Consider the following 21,577-nt stretch of genomic DNA (forward strand, 5'->3'; position numbering starts at 1 on the left):
TCATGTGCTTAGAACATGGGTAGGCAAACTAAGGCCTGGGGGCCAAATCTGGCCCAATCACCTTCTAAATCCGGCTTGTGGATGGTCCAGGAATCAGCATGTTTTTACATGAGTAGAATGTGTCCTTTTATTTAAAATGCATCTCTGGGTTATTTGTGGGGCATAGGAATTCATTCATATTTTCCCCCCAAAATATAGTCCAGCCCCCACAAGGTTTGAGGGACAGTGGACCGGCCCCCTGCTGAAAAAGTTTGCTGACCCCTGGCTTAGAAGCAATACCTTCCCTGATGCTGATGCAATACCTCCCTAAACCTTCTAGAGATGTCTGTTGCAACACAGAGAGAATTGGAGGCCAAGCTGTTGAATTAGCACATGACCCATTAGAGCCGTGTGACACTTGACTGCTCTAGTGGAGAAATTGCTTTACTCGTGGAGAAATTGCTTTACAGGTAGCAAGGAGCATTGCCTTGCTGGCTTCAAAAAGGACACAGAACACATGTTGCTGTTGAATGTGGTTCAGCTACGTTTAAAGTTCCAAGCTTGAAAGGAAGGTGGTTTGTTTGTTTGTTTGATAGATCTAAGAAGACACAGACCTATTCAAGTGTCCCGGGTGCCAACAATCCACGCTACGCTACCTCCAACTTACTGCATTCTTTGAGAGGTTCATCGCTCCAGTCTTTGCAGTCCTGCTTCTGGTTGCAAACTTTGCTGGACTCGATGCACTCGCCACTTCTACACCTGAACTTGCCAGGTCCGGTGCACTGATTCACTGGAGGTCACAGAGAAGAGATTAAACAGCTGTCGTCCCAAGCTCAAAATGCTGTGGCTGTTGTCAACAAACTGTTATGGGTGTCGCCTTAATACATATTCTACCATTTAAAGTATGCCACCTTCCCACGATTGCTTATACTATGCAGAAGCACTTAAAAACCACATGACATCTAGACTAATAAAAATATGAGCAGCAACACCTTAAGCCCCCCCTTTTAATTAAATGTCGAGATACTGCCCTTTGATGATATTGAGGCACTATATGGGCATGCAACTAAGGACGCGGGTGGTGCTGTGGGTCAGTGGCGTAGCGTGGGGGGTGCAGGGGGGGCCAGCCGCACCGGGTGCAACATCTGGGGGTTAGGGTTAGGGGGCGCAAATCCACGGGTTAGGGGGCGCAAATCCACGGGTTAGGGGGCGCAAATCCACGGGTTAGGGGGCGCAAATTACTTACTTTGCCCCGGGTGCTGACAACCCACGCTACGACACTGCTGTGGGTTAAACCACAGAGCCTAGGACTTGCTGATCAGAACGTCAGCAATTCAAATCCCCGTAACAGGGTGAGCTCCTGTTGCTCGGTCCCAGCTCCTGCCAACCTAGCAGTTCGAAAGCACATCAAAGTGCAAGTAGATAAATAGGTACTGCTCCGGCGGGAAGGTAAACGGCATTTCCGTGCACTGCTCTGGTTCGCCAGAAGCAGCTTAGTCATGCTGGCCACATGACCCGGAAGCTGAATGCAGGCTCCCTCGGCCAATAAAGCGAGATGAGCGTCGCAACCCCAGAGTCGGCCACAACGGGACCTAATGGTCAGGGGTCCCTTTACCTTTACGGGCCTGCAAGAGCCTTCAATAGGAAGGTCACCAGAGCCATCACCACGTTCATTTCAGATTGCATTTTGCGTAGCGTTTCTTGAGGTTTCAGGTCTCAGCCCATCATCTTCCCTGCTCCGTGACGCTCCCCACGTACCTACTTGGCAGTTCACTTCATCTGATCCATCTATGCAGTCCCTCACACCATTGCACTGCCTGGTTCCATGGACGCAGTTCCCATCATCACATCTGAACTGGTCGGGTCTGCATGTCTGGAAAGCTGGGGGGGGGGGGAAGAGGGTGTTCAAGAACGCAGCTTACAGCTGAAGGAGCCCAGGAGCTACTTTCTGCCGTCCGCGGACCAACGGCCTGCTACTTACAGCAGTTGATCTCATCGCTGCCGTCTTTGCAGTCCGTGTCACCGTCGCAGCGCCACTTTTTGTGGAAACACTCGTCTCCCGAGTCACAAAGCATTTCGCTCTCCCCGCATTTCACAGTCCGGACCGGCTGGTGGCCGCACTGCTCCGAAGACTCGTCTGACCAGTCAGTACAGTCTGGTTCGCCATCGCACACCCAGTTCACTGGGATGCAAGTGTCGCTCTCGCTTTTGCACTGGAACTCGCCGACCCGACAAGTGGGCGCCGCGCAGCCGACCTCATCGCTGCCGTCGCTGCAGTCTTCGTGCCCGTTGCAAGCGAAGTCTTTGGAGATGCACTGGCCGTTGGAACACGTGAACTCTTCTGGGTTGCAAGTTATGTTGGCTAAGGGGAAGACGACACAACATGGCTTTTAATTTTATTTGCTGGGGACTGCCGCTTGACAGGAAGTCACCGTGGGGAACTGCCAAACACCGAAATATTACGCTGTTCAGGTTAATTTTGCACACCATGGGAACTCTAGTACATGTTTTGATTTACACTGTAGTATACAGTCATACCTTGATTTTCGAACAGCTTAGTTCTCCAACGTTTTGGCTCCTGAACACCGCAAACCTGGAAGTGACTGTTCTGGTTTGCGAACTATTTTTGGAAGCCGAACATCTGATGCGGCTTCCAATTGGCTGCAGGACCTTTCTGCAGCCAATCTGAAGCCGCACTTTGGTTTCCAAACGTTTTGGCAGGCGAATGGACTTCCAGAACAGATTCCGTTCATCTTCCAAGGTACAACTGTATTTAGCACTAGCAGGATGGGTTTAACAGTTAAGTTTCCACTTCATCTAGGACCTAAATTAATGAGCATTTTAGTACTGTAGCAACCGACTTATTTATTAAGGCTACATTTTGAAACTTAAGCAATTGGTGAATAGCAAAATTCATGCTGAAAGAAAAACATCTCCTATCTTCACTGCAGTCCTGAAGTTGCCATCTACATGTTTTAATATAAAATGGCAGTTTGCAAATGCAGAGATTTTAATTTAGATCGTTGTTTCTTCTTGGTATTTACAGTTTGCTGCTTTGAACAAGTGGCATCCCTGCCTGAGATTCAAACCAGGGCTGAGCACCCTGGATTCAGCTGAGGTGTGAGTCAAACTGGGCCTATTCCCAGGGACTCTGGCATTGGATGAGTTGGGTTCAGGCAGCCACAGATCATGACAGGTCTGACGGGATGGCCCAGAATGATCCACGGTTGTCAGGGGGCAGGAAGGAGAGGCAGGAAGGAGGGAAAACCTGCTTGCCTGCCTGATGCCCTTCTCCACTCAAAAGCTGGCGTGTGGGCAATGTGAGGGTGACAAGTCCTGCAGAGCACCATCCTTCCACCCAGATTGCCTCCTTTGCTCAACTGTGGACATGAGAGGGTGATCCGAGGGGAGGTGGCAGAGTTGGAGGTCTCTTCCCCCAGCCCCTGGCCTGCCTTGCACCTATTTAGGAACAGGTCCAAGGTGGGCTGGGGGTGGTCCTCAGGCAGAGTGAATCCAGTGCTCCCAAGACTGGAGGCCATGGGGCAGGTCTGGGGGCTGTTCACAGCCCGACTCAACTACCCCTGGAAAATGTTACTGGGGGATTTGCTCAAGTCCCTTTTGTGAGATGTATTATTACAAGAGCAGCCAAGTACAACATTTTCCCGTTGCCTAGAATGGACACATAGGGGAATGTGGCTCCAGACAGGAAGGACTTCCTGTCATACCTGCTCTGGAGCTTCCTCCCCCTGTGTATGACCAGGTAGATGGAGGTGACCCTAGCTGACCAGATCAAAGGGCTGCCCACACAACCATCTCTCTCTTCGTCTCTTGCTCTCCTGGCTCTTAGCCAGCGCATGGCTCAATCTTCACAGAGGATGGAGCTCACAAGCAGAAAGTCTGAGACGTAGCTCAGACTTCTTTTCACTGTAACCACAAGATAAAGCCTGCCTTTAGATTACTGCTGGGAACGGAATGTGAGTAAAACTTTATTCTTACTTTTAAAGAAGACTGTGTTGTGTTATTATTATTTTAAAAAGGTAAAGGACCCCTGACAGTTAAGTCCAGTCGCGGGGATTCGAACCGGCGACCTTCTGATCGGCAAGCTCTAGGCTCAGTGGTTTAGACCACAGTGCCACCCGTGTCCCTATTTATTATTATTTTAAGAGGGAAATAAAAGGGGAAACTGATCAGGAACAATCCAGGCTGGACAAACCGGACTGGATTGCTTAATTAAAGGATTCTAATTAATCATCAACTCCAACAAGTTGCAAAGGGAATGTGCTCTGCTGTTTGCTTAGTGTGAGTAAGGAGGGATAATCTCAAAACAATATATCCTCTCCTACCTTCCTTAACATTCCCACACCTTTAAGTAGAGACGAGAAACCACAACCACCATTTTACTGAAGCTTTGCTCAACTGGATACAGGAACTGATGCTTGCATATCAAGATGCTAAATCAGCTGCAAACACTGCCTCTAGTGTGCATTTGCGTGGCTGGATACCAATACAATTCCTGTGAATTACGGGGCGTGATGGGGCTAAGTCACCCACACAGCCCTGAGGAACTTACCACAATCGTCTTCATCCTCAGCAGCATCGCAGTCGCTCTCTCCATCGCATTTCCAGGACACGGGGATACAGCGACTTGACTGAGGGCCACAGCTGACTTCCCCTATATCACACTTCCTTGTGTCTATTGAGAAGTGATCAAGAGTTCACTTAAAATAATAACAATAATACCCAGAATACTGAAAAAGCTCCCATGCAAGTCAGTGCAGGTACCAGTCAAGTGAGGCTTGGTCTATGCCCTGCTCAGGGATCTCCAATCCTGCAGAGGGAAGCCAATTCTCCCTTTCAGCATCTTAGGCAAGACCTGAGCAGCTTAACCTTTTGTGGGGGAGAGCGGGGAAGAGAATCTTGCATTTTTAATATTTCATAGATTTGGGGGTAATAATGCATTGGCTTATGCCACGTTATTTGCCAATATATAGCAAATGGTCGGTTTAATGCTAAAAAGTTTTACTTAATTGTGGAGAAAGGGGCTAAGGCCCCAGCATGGCTTCCCCCAGAAATTTGGAAGCCTAGCCTTGTAGCGAAAGTAGATGAAGGTTTGGATTGTAGGCCAGACATGGGCGATCTGAATTCGAATTCCCCCCTGCCTGTCTCCTGCCCAACGGCTTAAGAGCATGTCTGCGACTTCCGTGCAAGAGGTTCTTTGTCTCAGCCATATGGAAAAAGCATGGAAGCAGCCTGCCCTGGGCACAACTTGGCTCCAGCTTTAAGGGAAGGTGGCGCAGTTGCCTTGCGGCGTTAAGGACCCGGCTACTCACAGCAAAGTTCAGATCGCTCGTCCGACGCATCTTCACAATCGGGGTCCCCATCGCACTGCCATCGGTTCGGTATACACTGCCCACTTAGGCACACGAAATCGGATGCGGCACACGTCTTCTTCACTGCAAGGAAGTAGCATTTTGCTGAATTTGTCAGGGAAAAGACCATCGCTTGCTTTCAACTGCTCCAATAAACAGATGCCCTAGCCCAGCTAACGGTGCCAAGTGGCCTCCACAGGACCAGTGCGCAGGATTTCATGCTCCTTGTAGCTACCCTGTTGCAGAAGTCACAGCACAGTTATGAAACCCTAGTTAGGATTCTGGCCACTTCCTCAACACGAAGAATACAGGAAGCAAAATGCCAAAGGATGTGTATGGAATAAATTTGGTAGGGATGCTAAGTGTGTGTGCTGGACCTCAGAGAAAATGTGGTAGCAACCTCTAGCAGGATATTTTGAGGTGCAGCTATACTACAATTTGGCAGAATGACATAGTCACCCTGTTGCTCCAAGAGATGCAGACTTGCTCCATTTCAACATTTGGAGGAGGAATTTTCTGTTTCCCAAGTGGTCTTTCAACAACAGTTCCCAACCCCAGGGTGGACAGTCATCGTATTTCCATCCTGTGTCGTTCATATCTTTATGAAACCAGCCCCATTTCCTCCAATTCATGGGCAGGTTTCTTTTTAAGGGAAAATCCTAAAAAATAAAAATCCCACCCAGTTTTATGAACAAACAAAAGCAACACTTCGATGAGGTGGTTCAAGAGCTGCCCTTTTCTCCTTTGAGATTTTACAGCTGCCTAGAGCAGCTCTGGGGCTGCATTGTAAGATTTGTTTTAAAATGCTCTCACAACATGCAGTCAAGGAATTGTATGAAGAAAAGACAGCTGCTGCCATGGACAGTGATGCCATCTTTCCCCCATACAATTCCACCCCATCGTTCAGTCCAGACCCCAAGGTCCTCTCCCAAGAGTTTTCTGGCAGTTCCCTCACTGCAAGAAGTGAGGTTACAGGGAACCAGGCAGAGGGCCTTCTCAGTGGCGGCGGCCGCCCTGTGGAATGCCCTCCCATCAGATGTCAAGGAAATAAACAACTACCTGACGTTTAGAAGACACCTGAAGGCAGCCCTGCATAGAGAAGTTTTAAATATTTGAGGTTTTATGATGTTTTGGTACATGCTGTGAGCCACCCAGAGTGGCTGGGGAAACCCAGACAGACAGGCAGGGAATAAATAAAATTAATAATAAGGCATGGACCTATTGTGCACAGAGGTTCACGGACAGTGTGGTCTAATCTGTAGACATCAAGGTGTCTGAGGTGAGCACACTAGGAAGACTCGCTTCAATATGCAGACAGAACTGCAATTGTCCCCATCTCTATATAACACTAAATTGAGTACTGTATTACTAAAAGCTGTTTTTAAAGCACTTTTCATCTACACAGATACTAGGAGCAGGATATAAGAAAGGCATGAATAAAACCAAGTATACAATACACTAAAAATCAATCATAATGCATATGGAGGTCACAGAATACAAGCAGAGTAGATGAAAGGTTGGTTAAAAACCGCAATAAAAGTCCCTGGGCAAAGTAGTAAGTTTTGATATTGTGTTGAAGTGAACATCGCAGCATGACTGCCGTCAATAAGAAGGCCATTGCATAGACCGAGCCACCACCAAAGGATGCTCATGCACTTCACTGCCTGTTACTTTACTACCTCTCCGTCACCCCAAGGTCTCAGGGCAGATTGCAATGATTTAAAATACAGTTTTAAAAAACACAATCATGAAAAACAGGGTCTTGAAAATCTAACGTTCCCAGGTGTCAAAGGAGAAAGGGGTGCAACTACAGCATTTGCCCCAAACTGTATAATGAAGTTGCAATATACACCTCTGTGGGGAGGGAGTCCCCCAACTTAGGGGCTGCCACAGAGAAGACCCTCTCTTGGCCTATTGGCATCCAAGCTCCTGAGAATGGCAGAATCTCCAAGAGACTACAAGTTGTTTATCTATGTATTGACCGTTACCAAATAAACAAGGGAGCAACTTAGAAGAGTCAGACAAGCCAACACTTAAGGTTCAGGTTGATCTAAGTCAGATGGCGCAAAGCACAGAGTTCTGAGCAGAGCCTTAAGAAACAGAAGTAATTGGGCCTGGGAAAAGACAAATAAAGATTTGAAGGAAATGTGGAAAATGATTGTTGTTAAAAAAAATTGAAGTTATGATACTGAGATGTACAGGACTTGATGGATTGTTTGAGCAAAAGACTTTCTTCCAATACGTGGGACTGAATGCCAGGCCAAGTCCAACTAGCCCAGGGGTCTGCAACCTTTAAGACAAAAAGAGCCACTTGGACCCATTTCTGAAGAAAAAACAACTGGGAGCCGCAAAACCATTGCGACATTTAAAACAAATATAACACTGCATATATTGTTTCTTACCTTAATGTCCGATCTGACAGCGGGCGGGAAGGTGACGTCAGGACAGTGCGTGACTAACGCACGCACCGCCCCCATTCAACGTCACAGCCAGTACAGCGCCCACCACAGTGGGGAGTGTCGGGGCACACAATGCGCCTCCTCCCCTCGCTAGTATCTGCCCCGGAGCCGCGGCAAAGGTGTAAAAGAGCCACATGCGGCTCCGGAGCCACGGGTTGCAGACCCCTGAACTAGCCCCTATAGAAGGAAGAACCCCTGGCCAAAGAAGATAAGAAGAAAAAGAAGAAGACTGGCAAAATAAATTACTGAACTGTGCAGGACAAATTATTATTAAAAAGGGCAACTGTTTAATGCATATTTTTTAAGCTTTGTGTATAGATTTTTACATCAGTATAACTTTTAAAAGTCACTTGCAATAAGATGAAGAAGGTTTTACAATTGGATTGTTAAGGATATAAGATTTCATGGACGTGCATGAGCAAGTATATCATAATGGAATAATAATAATAATAATAATAAATTTTATTTGTATCCCGCCCTCCCCAGCCGAAGCCAGGCTCAGGGCGGCTAACAACAATAAAACAGTACAAAAGTACAACATAAACAACATTCTAAAATCATTCATTGTAAAAATTAATTAATTCAAGCCACTAGCAACCATTGGGCCAGAGCTCTGCGAAGATTGCCGAGGGAGGGAGTCAGGCTGTGCCCTGGCCAAAGGCCTGGTGGAACAGCTCTGTCTTGCAGGCCCTGCGGAAGGATGTCAAGTCCCGCAGGGCCCTGGTCTCTTGTGACAGAGTGTTCCACCAGATCGGAGCCACAGCCGAAAAAGCCCTGGCTCTAGTTGAGGCCAGCCTAACCTCTCTGAGGCCTGGGATCTTTAGGGTGTTTTTATTTGAAGACCGTAGGTTTCTCTGGGGGGCATACCAGGAGAGGCGGTCCCGTAGGTACGAGGGTCCTAGGCCATATAGGGCTTTAAAGGTTAAAACCAGCACCTTAAACCTGATCCTGTACTCCACTGGGAGCCAGTGCAGCTGGTATAGCACCGGGTGAATGTGATCTCGCAGCGAAGACCCCGTAAGGAGTCTCGCTGCAGCATTCTGCACCCGCTGGAGTTTCTGGGTCAGTCTCAAGGGCAGCCCCACGTAGAGCGAGTTACAATAATCCAGTCTGGAGGTGACCGTCGCATGGATCACAGTGGCTAGGTCAGGGCGAGAGAGGTAAGGAGCCAACTGCTTAGCTTGGCGGAGATGGAAAAATGCCGCCTTTGTTATAGCTGCAATCTGCGCCTCCATGGAGAGGGAGGTGTCGAAGATTACACCCAAACTCTTAACGGACGGTGCTGGCACTAATTGCACCCCCGCAAGAGATGGGAGTTGCCCCCCCAATCCCATATCGCCCCGTCCCAGCCACAGGACCTCTGTCTTCGAAGGATTTAGCTTCAACCGGCTCCCACGTAACCATCCAGCCACAGCTTCCAAACATCTGGTCAGTGTGTCTGGGGCCGAGTCAGGATGGCCATCCATCAACAGATAGAGTTGGGTGTCATCAGCATACTGATGACAACCCAGCCCAAAACTCCGAACAAGCTGGGCGAGGGGGCGCATAAAGATGTTAAAAAGCATCGGGGAGAGTATCGCACCCTGGGGTACTCCACACACCAAGGAGTGGCGCGATGACAATTCCCCCCCAAGCGCCACCCTCTGTCCCCGACCAGAGAGAAACGAGCGCAGCCATTGGAGGACTGTGCCCTGGATCCCCACGTCGGCAAGGCGGTGGTCCAGAAGTTCGTGATCGACCATGTCGAAAGCTGCTGATAGATCTAGAAGAATCAGCAGCCCCGACCCACCTCGATCCAGCTGTCTACGAAGGTCATCTGTTAGGGCGACCAGAGCCGTCTCGGTCCCATGGCCAGCACGGAAGCCGGACTGGAATGGATCCAAAGCAGATGTTTCATCCAGGAACCTACCAAGCTGTTCAGCAACCGCTCTCTCAATCACCTTACCCAGGAACGGAAGATTCGAAACCGGGCGGTAATTGGATAGATCTAAAGGATCTAATGATGTTTTCTTTAAGAGCGGGCGCACCACCGCCTCCTTCAGTTCCCCTGGGAATGTCCCCGTGCCAAGGGACAAATTGATGATATCCCCCAGGAGGGCCCGTACCTCGTCTGGACACGCTCTAATCAGCCAAGACGGGCACGGGTCGAGAGGACAGGTGGTGGGCTTTCCAGCTCGGAGGAGTCTGTCCACATCGGCTGGGGATATCTGGTCGAAGTGGTCCAATACTGGACCCGAGGACAGTCGAGGGGCCTCCAGTTCCTTTATTGTATCCAAATTGGCAGGGAGGTCATGGCGGAGCGACAAGACCTTCTCCGCAAAAAAGCTCGCAAATGCCTCACAGCCGTGTGTCAATTTGTTATTTAAATTTGGCTGTCCCTCAAGGGACGTTAAAGACCTGATTATACTAAATAATTGCGCTGGGCGAGAGCTAGCGGATGCAATGGAGGCCGAGAAGTATGACTTCTTAGCAGCCTTCACCGCCATCTCGTAGGTTTTCATAAAAGCCCTATAAGATGTTCTTGAGGCTCCGTCACGGGCACCCCGCCATACTCGCTCTAGCCGTCTGAGGTCCCGCTTCATTTTCCTGAGCTCCTCAGTAAACCAGGGAGCCCGGTTTCTGCGGGGTCGCAGAGGGCGCTTAGGTGCGATCTCATCGATGGCTGCCAGGAGCTGGGTATTCCAGCCCTCAACAAGCTCAGTCAATGAGTCGCCAGGGGGAGCAAGGTCCCGCAAGGCTTGGCGGAATCTCTCAGGGTCCATCAGCCTCTGCGGGCGAGCCCAAATTGGCTCGCCACCTAAGCAGGGTAGGGGTGGAAAGTCAATCCTGGCTTTCAGAGCATAGTGATCAGACCATGGCACCTTCGTCGAAGGAGATATGATCACATCTATACCGACGCCAAAGATCAAATCCAGCGTGTGGCCTGCTTGATGTGTGGGGCCCGAAACAAACTGGGAGAGCCCTAGTGTCGCCATGGAAGACACCAGGTCCAGAGCCTGTGAGGAGGGAGTGGCATCAGCATGGATGTTGAAGTCCCCCAATACCAATAGGTTAGGGAACTCCAAGGCCCAGCCGGCCACCGCCTCCAATAGGCCTGACAGGGTGGCTGCTGGTGCGCTAGGTGGCCGGTACACCAGCCAGACAGCCAAGCTCTTCTCGGAGCCCCACACTAGGCCAACACATTCAATGCCGGGGATCGATGGCGATGGTAGAGCCCTGAAAGGACAATCTTCCCGGATTAATAATGCCACCCCTCCCCCCCGGCCCACAGTCCGCGACTGGTGGAGGACAGAGAAACCCGGGGGCGCCATCTCTCGTAAGGTAACTGTTGCCCCTTCGCGCACCCAGGTCTCCGTCACACAAGCCAGGTCGACCCCCTGCGAGATAAAGAAATCTCGCAGGGTGGCGGTTTTATTGCCTATAGACCTGGCATTGCACAGCACCAGTGACGGAGGTGAGTAATCCTTGCTCACCCTACCCTCGTCCCTCGGGATGGGGCGCAGATTGGAAAGGGTACGAGCGTATCCATATCTCGATCCCCTTCGCCTGTAACATCTGCCCCCACCGCCATACCTCCCTCGCCCCTCCACGGTAGCAATCCCAGGCCTCATAGTGGCCTCCATTGATGGCAATTAATATTATTCTTTCGCAGCCTAGAGCAATAAAACCTTAAAACAATAAAAACAGAAAACAAAAACAACCCAGAAAACAATAAAACAATACAAACAAAAACTGCAAAAATTACAAATTCATCAAAATCTAACAAATTCCCCCGCCCACCCAAACATCCATCCATCCCCCATATTTAGAATCGAAAGGGAAAGGGAAATATTAAAAAACAAAAACAAAACAAAACATGTTAAAAAGAGCTCTGCACTCCTCCGGGTCCTCCTGGGCAGTAGCAGCATCAATGGCAACAACCATCCTTGTGAGGCCCCACCCTGGGCCAGATAGTAAGTGGCAGGAGCAGTCCTTGTGAGGCCTGTCAGACCCTCCCTAGGCCAGGTGGTAAGTGGCAAGAAGGAGCAGGGCCCTCAGGCACTCACACAGGAGAGTCTTCCTGGGCAGCAGAGCAGTCCTTGTGAGGCCCCAGGCCCTGCCCCAAGCCAGATGGTAAGTGGCAAGAAGGAGCAGGGCCCTCAGGCACTCACGCAGGAGAGTCTTCCTGGGCAGCAGAGCAGTCCTTATGAGGCCCCAGGCCCCGCCCCAAGCCAGATGGTAAGTGGCAAGAGCAGGGCCCTCAGGCACTCACGCAGGAAAGTCTTCCTGGGCAGCAGAGCAGTCCTTGTGAGGCCCCAGGCCCTGCCCCAAGCCAGATGGTAAGTGGCAAGAGCAGGGCCCTCAGGCACTCACCACAGGGGAGTCTTCCTGGGCAGCAGAGCAGTCCTTGTGAGGCCCCAGGCCCCGCCCCAAGCCAGATGGTAAGTGGCAAGAGCAGGGCCCTCAGGCACTCACCACAGGGGAGTCTTCCTGGGCAGCAGAGCAGTCCTTGTGAGGCCCCAGGCCCCGCCCCAAGCCAGATGGTAAGTGGCAAGAGCAGGGCCCTCAGGGACTCACCACAGGGGAGTCTTCCTGGGCAGCAGAGCAGTCCTTGTGAGGCCCCAGGCCCCGCCCCAAGCCAGGTGGTAAGTGGCAAGAGCAGGGCCCTCAGGCACTCACCACAGGGGAACCAAGAGGGGGAGTGGAGGGAAGTCAACCAAAAATTATGCTTTAATTTGGTTATGATTTTTTCCTCTGTCCCGTTCCCCCATTTTGTTATTTTTGGAAAATCAATAAAATGTTATCAACAAAGAAGGGGGGGGGAGGAAAAAAGTAATTGCCCAATTGCCTTAGTCAAAACCAGTGGCCCACCCCACATGCAACCAAAGAACTGACTCCCTTGATAGGGATGCATGCTTTGATAAGCCTGACGTGAACCTCTAACTGCAGTCATTTTGCTCTTCATGGTTTGCTGCCAGCTACCCAAGCTCAAAGCATGTCAGAGGCAGGCCAAAGGACCTGCTGAGCTACTTTGCTACTCAACTACGGGCTCAGTGGCCATGCAAGACCTTCCTTACCACAGGACAGTTCATCACTGCCATCGGTGCAGTCTGGATCTCCGTCACATCTCCATAGCAGCGTTATGCAGCGGCCGTTGTGACACTGGAACTGAGAGTCGTCACAAGTCACTCTTGTACCTTGAATTAAGAAACAAGCCTGTTAGATGCAGAAGCAGTAATTCATAGTTAACCAATCCAATGCATTCTTTCACAGGGACGAGGCTTCTTTGCTTTTAGTGTCAGCGTTTGGCATTGTCCTCTGTTCAGATGTCACAGGATGCTCCTTCTAAACATGGCATAGGGAGGATCCCATGATCTCCAACGTACAAACTCCTTAATTCACACAGCTCAAGTCCTATCACTCTTCTGGGATATGACTAGCAACTAGCTTTGATTTATTCTGTGCTCAGCAAAAAGAGATTAACAACCAGCCATGTTAGTAAAGTAAGGCCACAAATATTGCTAGCCTGCAATACTTACCAGTCTCCTAAGAGGCTAGTTTTAAAATGGTCTTTTAGCAGGAAAGCTGGCAAAAGAGGACTGGTAGATTCAGTCCCTCCTTCCACTGGACAGCTCTCCCATTTGCACAGAATCCCATGTCACCTGTAGCTACAAGGGGAGCCCTTAAACCACAGGTCCACTTTAGCAGCAAGTAGACCCCATGGGTAATGATCTTGCCATGGAATATCACTCTCAATCACAACCTGAAAGAGTATTAATATGGCTTTCTAGTCCATGAAAGTCAGGCTATTTTACTTTTTTTAATAGAGCATTATAACTACAGTGGTACCTCGGGTTACATACGCTTCAGGTTACATACACTTCAGGTTACAGATTCCGCTAACCCAGAAATATTACCTCGGGTTAAGAACTTTGCTTCAGGATAAGAACAGAAGTTGTGCTCCGGCGGCACGACAGCAGCAGGAGGCCCCATTAGCTAAAGTGGTGCTTCAGGTTAAGAACAGACCTCCAGAATGAATTAAGTACTTAACCTGAGGTACCACTGTATACTGAGCCACTTAAAAGACCAAGATACTGTACATATACATGCATCTTGAACAAGTTAATATGGCCTAGCTCAGTTGTTCAGGTTTCAGGTGACAATAGATGCGTCAAGGAGATGCTGAGATGCACAGTTCTATCACTGATGCAAGTTTTGCTGTCATCTTGGGAGAAAGTCCCACTGAATATTTGGGGAGCCTATACTTTTGCCAAACCACCAAGCACTGAACATAGATTATAACACCGCCTGGGCAGATAGTTTCATCTAAGAGAAGATAAGGCACACACTATGTAGCTGAGCAAATTCTGAGTCGACAAAACAGGGAGCAATGGCCAGTATTAAGAAATGAGTCACCCTGAAAAGACTTTGCAAGCATGCATTCGAAGAGTGGGGTGGTTGAGAACAGACTGACATCAGAGAAGACATGTAGACAGAGTTCAAGAGCAGTTCAAGACTGGAGGAGGGCAAGTAATATCATACTTGGGGTTTCTTTAAGGAAGATTTTTTAGTTCCAAAATGCTAAAATAAAGCCTAAAATAAAACAACATGTATACTACACAAACATACAGAAGAGTATACAGAATGTGAACACTACCAGGAATTTTTACTTGTGAAGCGACTTTTATCAGAGGTTAGGTGTGCCAGATCAGCCTCCTGGATTCCTATGTGCAGACACACGCCATATAAATCACCATGGAAGAAGCAGACTGAGTGCCATGTGCCAAAACTTATGCTCCTTAAGTTAGTTATCTTGCTATGCTCTGAGATGTCTTTGTTAAGTTCCTTTGGGGTCTCAACTCAAAGTTCATAGGATCAACTAATTCTAGGAAGATGTTCATCACCCCCCTGAAGGCTAAGTGGAATTTCAGCACTTGCAGATACCATTTTTATTATGTAAAATATATTTATTATGAGATGCGGGTGGCGCTGTGGTCTAAGCCACTGAGCCTCTTGGGCTTGCCGATCAGAAGGTCGGCGGTTTGAATCCCCATGACGGGGGTGAGCTCCCATTGTTCGGTCCCAGCTCCTGCCAACCTAGCACGTCGAAAGCACCTCAAAATGCAAGTAGATAAATAGGTACCACTCTGGCGAGAAGGTAAACGGATCTTCCCTGGCTCCCAGTACATTTTTGAGCACAATTCAAAGTGTTGTGCTTTAAAGCCCTAAACGGCCTTGGCCCAGTATACCTGAAGGAGTGTCTCCACCCCCATTGCTCAGCCCAGACACATAGGTCCCGTGCCAAGGGTCTTCTGGTGGTTCCCTCACTGTGAGAAGCAAAGTTACAGGGAACCAGGCGGAGGGCCTTCTCGGTAGTGGCCCTTGCCCTCCCATCAAGGAGATAAATAAGACATGTGAAGGCAGTCCTGCATAGGAAAGTTTTAATGTTTTATTATATTTTTTATTTTTTTGGAAGCTGCCCCGAGTGACTGGTGCAACCTAGCCAGATGGGTGGTGTATAAATATTGCAGCATTATTATTACTATTTATTATTATTATTACAACAACACATCAGCAGGTCTCACTTTCCACAAAGTGGAATAGCTTCCTTTTGCAAGTAAAACTGCAGTAAGGAAAGTGCTGCCTGGCATGCAAAAGAATCAGAATAGCTGACTTTTATCTAGTACTGTATTCCAGTTTTTGAACTTATTACTTCCAGAAGCGAGGAATTGTGCTCCTCCTCCCAGCACGTACTCCCAAGCCGATCTGAAGGACAAGAATAAATTCTCTTCTGCGCAGGCTCTAGTCAGGCTCATCTGTCTAGAAGCACAGTGAAACATGATCCAGGCATTGTAAAGGCCAAGGAAGTGCAGCATGATGCAAGACTCTTCTTAATTTGTTGCATCATTTCCATGTTTACTTTTGCCACCTGAAGGTTAGTAGAGAGCATTTATTTTAGTCCTCACTAAAACAGCAAGTGGTGATCTAAGTCAACTCCTCCTAGCAGAGCTCGCCAGTATAATGTACAGTCAGTGCTCAGAAATAAACTTCTGGCTGGAAGTGGCATTTCCTGATTAGATACCGAGAAGTGAAGACTTGGGAAAGGGGTGATATGTGCAGGGTCCCAGCTATAAATCCTTAGGTTTTAGGACAGCCTCGGGCATGACAAACTTTTAAAGACATTACCACCACCAACTGCATCTTCCTATTTGGATGGTTGATGAACTAGCCTGGTAAGTAAAGGTAAAGGGACCCCTGACCATTAGGTCTCCAGTCATGACCGACTCTGGGGTTGCGGCGCTCATCTCACTTTATTGGCTGAGGGAGCCGGCGTACAGCTTCCGGGTCATGTGGCCAGCATGACTAAGCCGCTTCTGGCGAACCAGAGCAGCGCACAGAAACGTCGTTTACCTTCCTGCTGGAGTGGTACCTATTTATCTACTTGTACTTTGATGTGCTTTCGAACTGCTAGGTAGGCAGGAGCTGGGACCGAACAATGGGAGCTCACCCTGTCGCAGGATTCAAACTGCCGACCTTCTGATCAGCAAGTCCTAGGCTCTGTGGTTTAACGCACAGCGCCACCCGCGTCCCTCAGCCTGGTAGTAGGCCAAAGCTAAATTGAACTACATAGAAGTGACAAGCATTCACCACCTGATTGGAGAATGCATTAGCCGGTGACCCAGTTTAATAGAGAGCCAACACATTTAAGGCCTCGTGAATTAGAATCTCAAAGTAGTTGGCTTTGAGGTTGGTTTGTTCTTTGCACAAATATCTAAAATAAAGTTTCAGGGACTATATTTATATTCCCAGGGGAGGACCTCTTCTAAAAGTTGGCACGTGCCCAAATCAAGCAGGATTTATTGAAGTGCCAGTGTTGCGGTATCTGAATGGCTGGTATCCCTGCCCCACCAGGGATAGCTAACAGCCCCCTCCCTGCCCGGACAACCCTCCCCAGCCATAGCTTTCTCTCTAAGACTTCACCCTGAATTAGTAAAATGGGACTGTGCATCTATAGGTGTTCTCAAGAGTGTAGCCCCCAAGACTGGTTTTAACAATGTGGCCCTTAACCAAGAAAGCCTTAGCCATGCCCCTTTAGGAGGACCAGCTGCAAGGAGATCCTTAGGACAAGAAGGTCCTTATTATACCAAGTTTAGAGTTTACAGCACACATTTTAACTACTACACAAAGTACTTCTGAAGACTTCAGGTATCCAGTCACTTTTTGAGTCTTTGCGACAACTATTAGACTCTCACCTTTATGGGATTAAGAGGCAAAGACCAAGCAAATGAAACAAGTAAGGAAAAGACAGTTAAAATACTGTAGCAAATATGGCCAACTGCAACAGTAGCAGCCATAAAGTTCAGGCGAACTTCTCTCAACTACAGTTTTCATTAGCAGAAATTTAGAATTTAGGTTTGGGGTCGTGGCAGATTTTGTCTGCTGGTGCCCTGCTCAGCCCTACAGCATAATTAATTGTTTTATTATTATTAATTATTATTATTATTATTATTATTATTATTATTATTATTATTATTATTAATGTGCTGTCCATCTGACTCGGTTGCTCCAGCCACTCTGGGCGGCTCCCACCAAAATATTAAAAACACAATTAAACATCAGCCATTAAAAACTTCTCCAAACAGGGCTGCCTTCAGATGTCTGTAATAGTACGGCAGTACTTAGAATCGTAGAACTGCGAACTGCGGGTTTAGGGCCTTATACAAATATAATAATGGAGCGGGAAGGGACCCTGAGGGACATCTAGTCCAACCCTGTGCAGTGCAGGAATCTCAAAGCATCCCTGACAGACAGACATCCAACCTCTGCTTAGAAAGTCCACCATTTCCAAAGGGAGTTTGTTCCACTGCGAAACAGCTCTTATGGTCAGAAAACTTCCTAATACAGTACTTAGAATCTCCTTCCTTGCAGTTTGAATTCACTGCTGCACCTTTCTGGCCTAGAAGGGCCAGTTATAGCCTATTCTGGCCTACTTAAACAGGATAGCCATCAGCATCAAGTAATTTCAAGATTTCCCTTTAACACCAATGGCCTTCATTGGAGTTGTCTGGTGCGGCTCTTCTCGAAGCTGTTACTCAAAGTCTCATTTAATTCTCCAGTTGCTCCCCGTTTATCTTCAAGCCACACACACTTCAGGTTAGCAAAGCAAATTTTGAAAAAGTGTCATTTTAGGGAGCGGCTGGTTCATAGTTTAACTACTCAAACAAACGCTTCTGTCCCAGGTGTTACTTATAAACCTTTGCAGAGCCACTGCTCGAAGAGCAGAGAGCAGTTGTCACCAGAGGAGACCCAAATGTCAGCCCAAATTGCGCAGAAAACACGGGGTTTGTTCACAGGCCACGAGCAAGGCGGCACTCCAAGAAGCTTCACCCCCCCCCCAAGTCCCCCTGTTTCATTCGAGTCCCATTCCGGTATCTTACGGACGGAGCTCCGGACCACCAAACAGTTCACCTGATCCTGCCAGAGCAATTAGTTGGACTATGGAGTTTGGAGAGCCTTTCAGAGAATCTGAAAGCGGGGTCTTGAAATGGGTAAAACGCGCCTGGGATGGACTCTGCAAGCAACAGGGGAGCAGCAAGAGGGAAGCCAGCTGCTCGCTAGCTCTGCCATGGAAATCTCCTCCCAGGGCGAAATGGGGGAAAGATCCCAGGTGATCTCTTCACCGGCGGAGTGGAGGCGGCAGCAGCAGCCCTGGAAACAAAGAGCCTCTGCCTGCCCCCCTCCTCCCGAGGCCTGCCGGCTTCTTCGGCCGTGGCACGGAAAGGGGATCCCGTCCATCCCTCGCCAGGGCTTCCCTCGACGCCCCCCACGAAGCGACGCCCCCCCCCTCGGGTGCCCAGAAGCAGCCCGCGGCTGCGCCTGCTCCGGCGCGTCGGGCTGCGTTTCTCGGGATGCTTTTCCGAGGGGGGGACCTTATTCCATCCGGAGACCACCTGGAGGAGGGAGCGCCCACCTAGACGCACCCCTTCCTCGCCCACGGGAACCCCCAAGCCTCTTCCCGGCGCGCGGTGCCTCCTCCGGCTCCTCCGCCCACGGCGCTTCCCCGCACCCGCGTGGAAAAGGCCCCGCACCCCGTCTAGCTGCCGGCTACTCACCGCGCGCCGCGGGCAGGCGAGCCGAGGCCAGCAGCAGAGGCAGCCAGACAAGAGCCCAGCCGGGCAGCGCGCCCATCGTGCGGCGCTTCCTCGCGCAGCTCCGCGGAGCCAAAGCAGGCACGGGAGCGGCGGACAGGCAAGAAGCAGCGGCGGCGGCGGCAACGACCGAGTCCGTCCTTCTTTCCACCCGCGCGGCTCCTTTTTGGAAAGCGGAGCCGGCAGACTCCCGGACCAGGCAGGCGGCGCAAGGACGGACGAGGCGCGTCTCCGGGAGGCCCCCTGGCTTGCGCGCACCCGCGTCCGGCGGCGCGGGCGAGGTTGACGGGGCGAGCAGGCGGGGAGGGCGGGCTGCGCGTCTCCGGGCGCTCTTATAGAGGCGCCGCGCTGCCTCCGCGGCCGCGTGCGGGCGCCTGGCTGGGCGGCGTCTGCGGGGCTCCTGCCCGCGCCTCCAATCGCCAGCGCCGTCGCTGCCCTGATTTCCTGATGCGCCCAACCTGGCGCCGCAGCTGCGCCGGGCGCGCGCCCGACGCGCGCAGCCGCGATCCCGCGCGCGCGCCGCCCAGCTGCGAAGGAGCGAGCAGGCGCGCAAGGGAGGCTCTTGGGCGCCCGCGCCGCCGCCTGCGCACAGAGGAGCCGCGCGCGCCCCGCACCTCCGCGCAGTAAGTTGCGCCTTGCCCGGCGGGGGTGGCAGGAGGAGATCCACGCGCGGAAAGGCAGGATTGTCCCACATTTCAGTGTGATACAGTTTCGTCCTGTGTTTCAAGTCTTCTTTCTCTCTCTCTCTCTGCCAAGTTAGGAACCCTCTCCACAGGCAGGTGTTTTGAAAAGGTGTAGCAAAGACCCCATGAATCCTAGGCTTGGAGGAGACCTCGTGGTTCATCTAGTCCACCCTCTTGCAATACGGGAACCTTTTGCTCCACATGGGGCTCGAACCCACCACCCGGAGGGGAAGAGGCTCACGCTCCACCGACCGAGCCCTCGGTGGCCAAACAGACGGGGGAATAAATTCGTGTTTATGCGCGTGTGCACGTGCGTGTGTAAGGAATCAGAGAGGGGCCGCAAGAGATTGGAACGGATTGCTTTGAAGTTACTTTTGGGGGGACGGAACCAAAGGGACCCCTGCCCTTCGGTTGGTCCTAATAAATGCATGGCCCAGATATGGGGATCCTAACCATGTCTACTCGGAAGTAAGTCCCATTGCTGAGTAAGTGGCTGTAGGATTGCAGCCTTCGAATGAGACTCTTAAAGCTCCCATACTCACTTTACTGAAAGAAGTCGCACTGAATTCAGTGGGATTTACTTAGGAGTAGATATGTATAGGATTGCTCTGCTTTGCTTTGAGCAGTCTGTGATATTCCAGAAGTAATATTTGGAAGTGTCACTTATTGATGATTCCAATCTCCATTATTTAAAGCACTCACCTCCAATGAACAACCAGAGTTCAGTCCCGGCTCCAAGTGGCTGCTCTCATATGACAGAGGGTTTCAAATCATCTCTCCCCTCCCTTGGCAGGCTTCCTCTTGTGTCTTTTAACTGCTGCAGAGCAGGCAGGAATATAACAGGTGCAGCTCTTTGCATTACACTGCACATCCATGCATTCAAATGCAGCGCTCATTGAATTTTTGCCCAACATGCAGCTGTCAACCTTCTGAATGCAAAGTGAATGATAGCCCAGCCATCTTTACAACCCATGGAAATGCAGGATCTGATAAGGTAAAGGTAAAGGGACCCCTGACCATTAGGTCCAGTCGTGACCGACTCTGAGGTTGCGGCGCTCATCTTGCTTTATTGGCCAAGGGAACCGGCGTACAGCTTCCGGGTCATGTGGCCAGCATGATTAAGCCGCTTCTGGCGAACCAGAGCAGCGCACGGAAACGCCGTTTACCTTCCTGCCAGAGCGGTACCTATTTATCTACTTGCACTTTGACATGCTTTCAAACTGCTAGGTTGGCAGGAGCTGGGACCGAACAACAGGAGCTCACAATGTTGCGGGGATTTGAACCACCTGATCAGCAAGTCCTAGGCTCTGTGGTTTAACCCACAACGCCACCCGCGTCCTCCGAGGATCTGATAGTGACCTTAATAAAGGGTTGCACTTATTTTGATGCACAGATGTTGCAATAAACAGCTTATCCTCAAACATGTAATGTGGAAAGAAGCCCCACTAACTTCCGCGGCACAAGACTGATGGGCATTTTACGCAGCAGTCTTTGCTTAGAGCTACGCTGGCACTGGAGCCTCTTTTTCATGCAATAAATGCATATTGGCTAAATGGAAGGCAGATGATGTGCTTCCTTAAAGAATCGAGGAAGCTGATTGGCTGCTGTTCCCCAATATGCCTGTTAAGGGATACCTAGCTCTCCTGGCAGGTTACCTCTTTATTACCAGAAGCATCACTGCAACAGCAGGGCATCTGCTCCCAACATGATGCGTGAAGCACCTTTTACTTCCACATAACTCCACAGCTATTAGTACGGCACAGTCTTGGAGTTGGGGGGCTTGTGAGCCACAAATGGATTAATTTTATTTATTCCCTGCACTTTTATTCTGCCTTTCTTTCACCATAAAATTCAAAGTGGGCTTCTAAAGTGGTCTCCCATCCAAATGCTGACCAGGCCCAGACCTGCTTAACTTCAGCAACATTCCTGCGTCCTGAGTCCTCAGCTCAAACAATGTC

The 21,577-nt window shown here is 50.0% G+C and overlaps 1 protein-coding gene and 1 long non-coding RNA gene across 3 annotated transcripts in view; one reads left to right on the plus strand and one right to left on the minus strand.

Annotated features, from left to right (window-relative positions):
* The window catches only part of VLDLR (very low density lipoprotein receptor), a 31,820-nt gene extending 12,354 nt beyond the window's left edge, over window positions 1-19,466 (minus strand). Inside the window, exons 1-7 of one of the 2 annotated variants that reach the window (XM_083483365.1) lie at window positions 18,901-19,466; window positions 12,865-12,984; window positions 5,310-5,432; window positions 4,550-4,672; window positions 1,961-2,341; window positions 1,738-1,860; window positions 647-769 (exon numbers count right to left, since the gene is read on the minus strand). In XM_083483365.1, coding sequence (XP_083339491.1) covers window positions 647-769; window positions 1,738-1,860; window positions 1,961-2,341; window positions 4,550-4,672; window positions 5,310-5,432; window positions 12,865-12,984; window positions 18,901-18,976 — 1,069 coding nt within the window. In that variant the 5' untranslated portion in view covers window positions 18,977-19,466. The remainder of the gene's footprint in view (window positions 1-646; window positions 770-1,737; window positions 1,861-1,960; window positions 2,342-4,549; window positions 4,673-5,309; window positions 5,433-12,864; window positions 12,985-18,900) is intronic. The other variant, XM_083483366.1, reaches the window with a different exon arrangement.
* LOC310697133 overlaps window positions 1-21,577 on the plus strand; it is a 237,521-nt gene that overhangs the window by 40,463 nt on the left and 175,481 nt on the right. The window lies entirely within an intron of this gene.

Source organism: Podarcis liolepis (assembly GCF_965112155.1).
Source record: "Podarcis liolepis genome assembly, chromosome: 17".
NCBI lineage: Eukaryota > Metazoa > Chordata > Lepidosauria > Squamata > Lacertidae > Podarcis > Podarcis liolepis.